The sequence below is a fragment of the Cadophora gregata genome (genome assembly GCF_030347475.1).
Source record: "Cadophora gregata isolate MNR1 chromosome Unknown scaffold_1, whole genome shotgun sequence".
In the NCBI taxonomy this organism is placed as follows: Eukaryota; Fungi; Ascomycota; class Leotiomycetes; order Helotiales; family Ploettnerulaceae; genus Cadophora; species Cadophora gregata.
The window spans coordinates 2,911,718-2,922,968 of record NW_026695924.1 but is presented as its reverse complement, the minus strand read 5'-3'; the positions used below and the strand labels follow the sequence as shown (position 1 = coordinate 2,922,968).

Sequence of the window (11,251 nt, the reverse complement as noted above, 5' to 3'; positions counted from 1 at the left end):
TATCTCTAGCTTTATAGCTATACCTCTAATACTAATTCTGACTTAATAGAAAGATCCGCTATGTTTTAAATACTATTTTCATATTCTATAAAGGTTATAAGAGTATTAAAAGGTCGTGCAGTAGTACGGGGCACTGCGGCAGGTAGGTTTAGTAAGGCAAAAAATCGTTCCGGGCCAAACCTCTCTTAACTAACACCATAGATTGATGTTGTTCCCCAACCGCTAACTATCGGGCATTCTTAGCTTATTCAAACCCCGCTCCCTCCCCCCACCAACATTACAATACCCCCACCTTTGAAAGAAAGTCGATCGATTCCTGCCAATGAAATTCTGAAATGATCAAGAGCATGCAGTCAAAATTTTGTCATCCATTCAGGCACTTGCGTGAGTCTTGAAGGTTCCTTTCGTGAAACCCACCGCCCTCTTTATTTCTTCTCGATACCAGTTGAGCTGAGCCATGGTGATGGCTGTGCTCGTCCAATTCAAATGGCTCTACCGAGAACTCGGCTTGCATTCTCTACATGCCACTGGTCGAGATGCCTGGTTTATTATTGCAGCACGATGCTGCCGGATGATGGCATTCGGCAATGTTGCCCTAATCCTAGCTCTTTTCTTCTCTGAGCTTAAATTTCCAGACACATTTATTGGGCTTTTCATGACCTTAACTCTTCTTGGAGATGTCTTACTTTCAGTACTCCTTACTGCAATTGCAGATCGTATTGGTCGGCGCCGTATACTCATTGGTGGATCCATTATGATGATATTTTCTGGGGCTATGTTCGCTCTGTTTGAAAACTACTGGATCTTGTTGTTTGCTGCTGTAGTTGGCGTTGTCAGCGCAACTGGCGGTGATTTCGGACCCTTCCGAGCCATCGAAGAGTCTATTTTGTCTGGTCTCACGGGCCCGAATACCAGAGCGGATGTGCTTTCGTGGTATGTGACTGTGGCGACACTGGGCCAATCGATGGGGACAGAGTCTGGTGGTCGTGTTGTTCACTACATCCAGCATCTCGATGGTTGGACACTTATCGATGCTTACCATGCTGTTTTCTGGGTCTACTCAGGGGTGGGACTGCTCAATTTGATGTTTATGGCCTTACTGAGCGACAAGTGCGAGATTCGGAAAGTTGAGGAAACCATGGAGGAAGAGGCTGGTATTCTGCTGAACGATGATGCAAGCCTAGAGATGGATGAAGTCGGTAGTCAGGGCCTCGAGCAACAGTCACAGAATGTCCAGACGCAGAGGCTCTTTTCTGAAATCTCGCCAGAAACCCGCTCTGCCATGTACAAGTTATGGCTTCTACTCATCATCGATTCCCTCGCAGATGGCATGACGCCTTACACTCTGACCACATATTACATGGATCAGAAGTTCCACGTGAAGAAGTCAACATTAGGGGATGTCGTCTCGATCAGCTACTTCTTGTCATTCATCTCGACGATCTTTGCATCGCCATTGTGCCGCCATCTGGGTCTCGTCAACACGATGGTTTTCACGCATCTGCCATCAAGCGCTGCCGTTCTATTCTTTCCGTTCCCATCAAGCCTGGCCGTGACAGTCATCCTTCTCATGATCCGAACAGGCCTGAACAACATGGATCAAGCACCTCGAGCGGCCTTCATCGCAGCAGTGGTAAAGCCCGAGGAGAGGACGGCGATCATGGGTATTACGAGCATGGTGAGAACTTTTGCCTCCGCATCTGGGCCAACGGTGACGGGTATCCTTGCTGGACACAAGCGATTCTGGATTGCATTTGTAGCAGCTGGTACACTACGCATCGGATATGATTTGGGATTGTTTGCTATGTTCGTGAATATGAATTTGTACCAGCATGAAAAAAATGACGGTCCTACACAATCAGATGCAGATCCGAGGCATTCGAGCGACGAAGAAGAGTTGAGAGAGCTGCCAGAGCCTTGATGGCGAATGATGTACTTCTCCAATTGGTCCAAGCGGATATCATACTTTAATCTTGGTCTCGTAGACAGGTGGAAGTCAACGGTCTCGTGCAAATACTCGGTCAAAATATTGCGAGAATGCCATATACTGGTTGTTGAGAAGCTTCTTCACTTGATGTAATCTTAATTTAATATTCCTGGAAAGTGTGAAATACCACGTAGGGTATCAGATCATAGCCACTCGAGAATTAGCTTCCAATTTCTGTATTTTCTCAGCAGTACAGCCCATGCGCTCCCTCAAGCAGGGGTTTGAAAGTCGATGAGTGGTACATTATTGTAACACGCTGGAGTATGAAATGCGTTAACCGCCCAGAAAATCCAAATTTCTCTTGCCACCGTCCCAGGTGTTGATGTCTTGCAGCACAACTTAGGGAAACCAATCCATTTGAGCAGAATTTGTCGTGGAGTCATTTGGAACCACTGTGACTAATATGTCTACCACTCGGACACGAGGTCCTGCAATCAAGTTTTGACTTCCCTTGGGCCCTGTAAATTGCCCGGCGTAGCTGAGTGATATGACCAAAGGTTTGGCCGTTGTATAATAGAAATAGTCTCGCCTCCGGACATCTACGAATCTGAACAATACCCACTAGCCTGGGATACTGGGGAGCTTTGGGAGTCTTTTTGCCCAGTGATATCTGTGAAGATCCAAAGCGGCTGATCTTGGCCAAGGAAGGGAGGTTCCTGTTTGGATTCATGCACGCGGCAAAAATATCCAACGAGTTCGTTTCTAAGACTTTTTCCCTACCTACTTTTTGATACGCTCGTTTTATGGGGGTCGAGTAGTCTATCACTCTATCTTCATCATCTTTAACAATTCCAAGTATAGTATAAACTCTGTCCGCATGACTTAGGCAGTTTGTTCCTTAGGTGCTAAATAGAGGTAAAGCATTTCTAAGATCTTTCTTGTCAACCTAATACATCGACTTAAGTGTAACCTGAGTGATCCAGTGGGCCCCTTTCAAATGCAAAAGATTGTGAGCGTGAGGTGGGGGCGCATTTCCTTTTGTCGAAGAATGTCTTGCTGCGACTTCCGGCTGAGTCCAAAGTAGCATATACCCTCCGCGTAATGTTATAGGCCTTACGACAAACTTGATATCCCGAATAATACACAGCCGTTCAAACCATGGTCCTTGCAGAAGCCTGATGTTTGAGCCCATGATCACAGGTTATGGATCTCAGATGGTACCATCAGCAAATGGGTTGGTCTCCTATTGTATCGTCTAGCATATACCAAAGGGACGAGGAGGCAGAGACAGTGTCCATCCCAGTTCCTGGTGCAGTATCTTTGATACCTCTTCTCGATCCGTTGATTGTAATGCATCGTCGCAGGATTCGTAGTAATTTCTGCGCTTGAAGATCAGTATGCTAGGCAACCTGAGGAATACAGCTGTATCCCTAAAGCTGCCTTTAATACGGCGAGTTAGCAACTACGTACTTTATATAAACTAACTTTAGTGTTATACCCTTTTTAATAATTATATAGAACTTATATATGACAGATTTAGATATCTAGTAGCTACTTTTTACTTTCTTTATATTGTTTAAAAGTGCTACTCGAGTTCGCAAACCTTGGGAAAACTTGCAATACACCGCCAAATTAGATCTATTAACTTCTCCAAAACGTCCTATTCAAATAAACACGGATGGAAATTTCTCTCTCCCTATAAAATTTCCATCATGAACCACGTCAGTATTGCAACAAGGCCTTGCCTTTCCTTTCAGCAGCCTCCGCCATCTCCATTGTTACCCTAGGGGTACTTCTGATGGTACGGGCCTGCGGGTCTAGGTAAGTTGACAGCCTGAGTGCAACGCGTGACTGGCAGGAACAGGGTCCTGGGGGTCTCCTTGCCAAGCGAGCATACCTGGGAAAACATTAGGGCGAAAAATGGCATGCCGTGGCCGTTTCCTTATTTTGGTGCCAAACTGTACCCACTGGCTAGACTGGAAATATTACTACTTGCTCTTACATTATTTTTTATGAAGTTGAGGCTGTTCGAGCTCTTGATAGTGAGCTGCGGGAATATTGCCAACGCTCTACTGAAGGCATCATTTGTGTTTACAATGTCTGACCTAAGAAGGTGAGCAGCCCTCCCCACCACCCTATCTGGCCCCATTAACCTGGAGTAGTAACGGAATTCCTCCATGGCAGCACTTTAATATCCTCCTTCAGTTTTTCTTTGAGGTCGGAATATTTCCCTTCGCCTATGTGACTGGCTGCAGAGACTGGTCATTGATTCTATTTTGGCTTTTATCATTTAGTATGCGATTTTCCAAGCAGCAGAGCAATGAAATTCTTCCTTGCTTGCCAACTATGTGCCACGCGCTACGTGAAAGTAACGAGTATAAAATATGTAAAGGTTCAAGGAGGTACGGTGCAGATTGCTAGATGTGTGTAAGCCATATTTGCCATACCTCCTGTCGACGGGCAGTGTAGTCAATAGTTTTGCCGTTCTTAGTAAAAACGGAACTAACTGAAGTTCGTTTTATAAGGACTTAAACTAACTATAGTTCGTTATTAAAAGTCAAAACTGAAGTTTGTTTTATTAGTTTCTTAAAAACGGGTTAGTTTATTAAAACAGACTAAATTTATTTTTATTTTTATTTTTAGTTAAATCTCCTTTAAATATATATTTTTTTAAATATATTTAAAAGGAAAATTATTAAAATAAGAATAAATTATATTATATAAGACTTAGTCACTTTATATATATATAATTAGTATCTTAAAAAAGATTTATTTAATATTTTTATTATAGAAGATTATTAATATAGTGTAATCTTAGCTTTTTATAAGGTAAGTATTATAGGATATATTAATATATTTTTAAATCTTACTTTAAGAAATAATTTATTATATCTTATAGATTATTTTTTCTCTTTTTAAATACCTTTTAAATACTTTTTAAATACCTTTTAAATACTTTTTAAATACTTTTTAAATACTTTTTAAATACTTTTTATTTTAATTAGAAGTCTAATTAATAGTATATTAATAATTATTTGTATTTCTAACTTAAGATACTTAATAAATATTATTTTAATTAAACTATATATAAATAAAAAGTTAATTATAGGATTTTTATTAATTATATATTTCTTTTATATAATATCTTTATAAGAATTTTATAAATTATAATTTATACTATATATAGTTTTATACTTATTAAAACGGACTATAGTTCGTTTTTAGCTTATAAAACTAGCGTTAGTTTATAAAGCTAAAAACAGGGTCGTTTAAACGGCTATACAAAGGCGAGCCGAATTAAAAACCGTCTATTTTAATTCATATAGTAACCGACTAAATTTATAAGTAAACCCTACTAAAATCTCTGCCTTATAATATTAGTTTTAATAATTCTACTTCACGAGTTAGTAATTATAAGGAAACACGCAACTGATCTTAATAAAGCTATCTTTTTAACTTACTTATAGTATATTTACTAAGCTAAGGCTACTCAAAAAGCTAGTTTAACTAAGTTAACTACAACTAATATTAAAAATACCTCTGCTAAGGTTTCAATTTAATTTAATAATAAAAGTCTCCCTTCTCTAATAATCTAAGAGTAAGTTAAGTTAATTTAATAAAAAACTAAAAGTAAAGTAAAGGTATAGATTTCTAATAAAGAGGTTACGTAACTTATAAAAGCTTATATATTAAATCAAAAACAATAAAAAAAGCTATAGTATATTATAGCTTTTAAAGAAGGCTTTTTAATCTCTACTAAAGTATAATTAAAAAGAAACTAAGAGCTTAAGGCCTTTAGAGATTAAAGTCTATAAAGAAGCTTAGTCTTACAAAGCTTTAAAAACGTTAATAATATAAGATTACTTTATTAAGGAAAGACTAGGGAATTAAAAGGTAATAAAAGGTTATATTCTTAGATAAAGCTTTAATTATTATCTTTATAAAATAAGGAATATAGAATATCTCTTGACTTTAAGGGGATATAGAATAATATTATTCTACTATAATTATATTAAATAATAGTATAATAACTACTTAAAGGTAATATTCTATATTAGTAAAAAATTCTAGCGCCAGGTACACGTACTACCTACTATTTTCACTATTTTCGCTAAATAGTCGCTATTTACACTTAAGGCGCTTTAAAATATAAGAGGCTATTATACGTTAGCTTTAAATAATAAAAGGCTGCCTTATACGCCCTAAGCGCCTTTTATAAGACCTACTTTTATATTTAAGCTAAACTAAATTAGGAAAGATATAGTATTTTTAATTAGAATTAAAAATTAAAAGTTAAGTTTATTTTTAGATTTTAAACTAACTAAAAATAGTTAGACTAGCGTGAATTTTAACTAAGAATTTAAAAAGACCTGTACTTTCTATATATATCCTTAAAACTAGTCTCGCTAAGCTTTTAATACTATAAATATCTACACTAAAAAATCGCTAGCGTACTTATAACTCGATTTAGGTAAATTCTATATAGAAGTAAGTCGCTACTTTATCTAATTAAATAATATAAGCCTAATAATACCCCCTTATAAGGTATATCTTTATAAGTACTTTTAATATCCTTAGGATTCTTAGTATTATTAAGCTTTTTAAGCTTACTAATATATCTTATATAATAAATAAAAATCAGACTTATTTTTATTTTATACGTTAGTCTTAATTAGGCTTATAAGTACTTATAGCACTTTAGTTGCCTTAGGCGCCTATATTATTAATTTAAATTAGTATATACTACTTTAGGAGTTACTAGCTATTAAATTAATTGATATATAACTTAGGCTAAAAATCGCGAAAATAGCGCTTATAGTAGCTAGCTAGCGGCTACTTAGAGCTAGATCTTTTTACTAATATATAATCTACTCTTAATCTTAAAACCTTACTTCTCTCTTATATATTCTAATAGTTTATTAAAATAAAGTAGTCTTTAACTTAACCTTATATATTCTATCTACTAATATAATATCTTCCTTTAGAATCTAATTATATATAGCTTATTTATTAAGTATCTGCTACTACTTCCTTTTATCTAAGCTTTATATATTAGTTAATATTATATTTTTAAATATACTTATTACTCTTAGGCTTAATAGAGCTTCTATCTTTAGTATTATAAGTACTACTTTTCTAAGTTTAAATATACTTTTCTTATACTAAGAGTATTAAGCTAGTTTACCTCTTAATAAATTCCGACTTTAATAACTAAAAGTTCTAATACTACTAGATAGTATTTATTTTTTAAGCCTTATAATCTATATTCTAGATATTAATATATTAGTTTTTATACTATTATTATTAAGTTAAGTAAGCTTATTAATATCTAAGTCTACTTTTACTTTTTTTTCTTTTTCTTTTACTTATTCTCTCTTATATCTATACTCTTATATAATATACTCTTTTATTTAGCTATAGCTTAATTATTATACCTTTTACTTCTAAAGATTATTATACTAGTAAGTATAAGTAGTTAAGTACTTATATACTTAATCTATCTTACTTTATAACTACTAGATATTATTTTATTCTTAGATTATATCTACTAGTAATACTCTAATCTCCTTTAGTTTAGTAGCTTCTAAATATTTCTTACTTTAGATATTTTTATTATACTACTAAGTTATATAAGCTTTAATACGTAAATTCACTAGAGCTTTACTTTTTATATCTAATATAATATATATTACCTTATCTAAGTCTTCTTATAATCTCTTAGTATTTGTATTTAATAATACTTATATCTTAAATCTTAAATTTTACTTATCGCTGAACTAAGTATCTTACTTAGTGATACTATCTACTAAGAAAGCTATAAACTTGTCTAACTAAGAAATCAGACTTAGCTTACTAGATCTTATATAATATAAATATATTATTACTTTAAGAAGATAAATATATATCTTATCTTCTATTATTATTCTAATATATATATTAACTACTTTTCTATATTAATTAGCTTACTAGTTATCTATTTATAATAACCTAATAAAAAAGATATAATTACTTATAAGTTAGCCTCTTATATAAGCCTACTTTAATACTACTACTATAGTATAATCCTTAAGCTCTTATTAATTAATAACTTTATTATAATGTAAGTATTAAGAAATAAATCTTAATATATATAGATTAAGAATCTTAAAATTTAAATTTCTACTCCCTAGTAATATAAGATATAAAGACTAATTATTATTAAGAAAATAGAAAGCTAATTTCTATATTAACTATATTATATACTTACTAGCTTCTAACTTCTTTACTAAACTACTCTTTAGTATATCTATCTAATTTAAGCTAAAATATTAGCTTACCTTCTAATATACTTTACTAATATTAGCTTCTTTACTTAACTACTTTTTCTTATCTTTTTCTTTATAAACTATATAACTAGATTGCTCTCTTATATCTACTTTTAATTAAACTACTCTAATAAACTACTCTTCTATATCCTCTTCTAATTAAACTACTCTAATAAACTACTCTCTTATATCCTTCTTCTCTTAGATTACTTTAATAAATTACTTAGTTATATCTTTTTCTTTTAAATTACTTTACTAAGTATACTTTCTATATCTTTCTTTTACTAGATTACTTTATTAAGTATACTCTTAATATTTTTCTTTAACTAAACTACTTTATTAAGTATACTTTTTATATATTATTTTAACTAAACTACTTTACTAAGTATACTTTTTATATATTATTTTAACTAAACTATTTTATTAAAAACTACTTTCTTATATATTCTTATAACTAAATTACTTTATTAAATTATCTTTAAGTATAAAGTTTAAATTATAATTACTTTTTAAAACTACTTTTCTAGTAAGTTATTTACTTTATTATTCCTTCTTTAAGTCGCTTTATTAGTAAGTTATCTAACTTAAGATTACTTCTTAAAGTTTTTAGTTATAAGTATTACTTAAAGTAAGCTATTTTAGTAGAAAAATAAGTATATAATTATTATTTTTAAAGTATATTATATAAAGAAATACTTATATTATTATACTTTTAATAATAAGGTTTAGCTCTAAGTATATATTAGAAGAATAGTAACTACTATATTATATAGCTATTAAAAGACTTTAGCTTATAAGAAGTATTATTCTTACTTAATTAATATTTATAAAGTACCTTTAATACTAGTAAAGGTAGTTTACTTAAAGTAATCCAGTGAATCTTAAAGTAGTTTATAAGATAAGTAGTCTTATACTTTATAATTACCTTATATTTAGCTTTTCTTATTAGTAAGAAAGTATATATTTAATTTAACTTTCTTACTATTTAATACTTCTAGCTTCTTCTTTTTCTATTTACTTTATCTTATTAATAATTAAATTCCTATTTAATTATATTATAATAAAAGCTAATTTCTAATTTCTAACTACTACACTAGTACGTTTCTTATAATAATTAACCTTATAACTACTACTTAAGTAGGATTCTCTAGACTCTAATATAAAAGATATTAAGTAATCGACTAGTTCTATTTTAAGTATATATCTTATTATCTATAATATAATTCCTTATATAGTTCTAGATCTAGATTAATATTATATAAATATCTTTATTCTTTCTCTTATTATCTATTTATAACTATATAATTTTCTATTACTAATATATACTTATATTATTAAAGATCTAGAATATCTTATCTCTTAACTTATTATTATATATCTATAAGAAAACCTAAGTATAGTCTAAGCTTATTATCTCGATTTTACTACTTTTAAGTACTTTATAATAAAGAGCTTAAGAGTAAATATAAATATATATAATATTAAACTAAGCTAAGTATATTATATATTTAGTAATATACTTATAGCTTATTTTATTATTATTAATAAGCTTACCTTTTATTCTACTATTAGTATCCTATTTAAAAATATATAATAATATAATTATATCTTCTTCTTAGATTTATATCTATAATAACCTTTACTTTATAATATCTTACTTAGTAAGATTAAAAGATCTACTACTTTTACTACTAGAAGATACTAGCTTATTACTTATACGCCTTAAGATAACTCTAATTAATTCCTAAGTATTATAATAAAGCTGAAGATATATTTATATCCTCTTTATTCTATAGAGTCTTTTTTTTTTATAAAAGTATATAAGCTTACTTATAAATAATCGATTATTAATAGAGGAGATAAAATAAATAAAGCTTCTTAATCTAATATTAAAAGTAATTATAATATAATATTTAATAGCTTAATTGCGAATAAAGATAAATAAGAGATAATTAAAAAGAATATTATTAATTTAAATAGATTAGATCTAGAAGTAGAATTTAATAAGACTAAACTACTTAAAATTAATTATTCTAATAATCTAGATATATTTTAAGATATTATAGCTAAGTATTAGAAGTATAAGCTTAATAGTACTATATAATTATAAGTTCTTTTACTACTTACTTAATTTAACTCTTTCTAACTCTCTTATATAAGATAATAGACTTAATATATTTAACTATAACTATATACCTTACTATATAAAATTAGTATAATAGTTATATATTCTTTAATTATAATCCTAAGCGCTTCAAACTTAAATAGATTATAATTATATATAAGTTTACTTAGAAGATTCTATTAATCTAAATATACTTAATTTTTATACTTCTCTAATTTCATTATAATATTACTAGTAGTTAATCCCTAGTATTATCTATAAGCTTAGGAAAGATAACTATTATTTTCACTACCTATTATATCTAGAATATATATAATTATATATAATATAATATCTTACTTAACTTATAAAAGTATATTAACTAATCTAGTAAAAATACTAAGGATCCTATTCTTATTTATTTATTAGTATAATTAATATTAGATACCTTTAAGTATTATTACTTATACTATTACTAATTACTTAGCTACTTTATAAGAGTAAGGAAAAGCACTTTAATAACTTTAGTACTAATAGGACTATTAGCTATATAGTATTATAAGTTTAACTTATACTTAAATCTAAAAGAGATTAGTAAAGTCTTTATTTTAGAAAACTATAAAAATAAGTAAAGCTACTTTATTATAAAATATTATAAGAGTTTAGTTCTAACTCCTAAGTAATAAAGAGATCTTTAGAGTTCTAAAATATAATAGCTAAAAGATTTTTAATAATCTGAAAAATAAGCTTCTATCTATAAATAGTCTTATAAATATATTAATTTATATTAGTAAAAAGATCTGACTCCAGGTAGCCGCCGGCTAGCTACTATAAGCGCTATTTTCGTAATTTTTAGCCTAAGTTATATATCAATTAATTTAATAGCTAGCGACCTTTAAAGTAATATATACTAAT

General features: G+C 29.9%; 1 protein-coding gene across 1 annotated transcript; it reads left to right on the top strand.

Annotated features, from left to right (window-relative positions):
- The first annotated feature begins 219 nt into the window (after positions 1–219).
- Positions 220–2,193, top strand: ONS95_000930 (uncharacterized protein). Its single transcript, XM_058494108.1, has 2 exons — positions 220–384; positions 714–2,193. The coding sequence occupies exons 1-2, from the start codon at positions 336–338 to the stop codon at positions 1,919–1,921; spliced, it is 1,257 nt and encodes a 418-aa protein (XP_058364311.1). The 5' UTR covers positions 220–335; the 3' UTR covers positions 1,922–2,193.
- Positions 2,194–11,251: the final 9,058 nt, after the last annotated feature.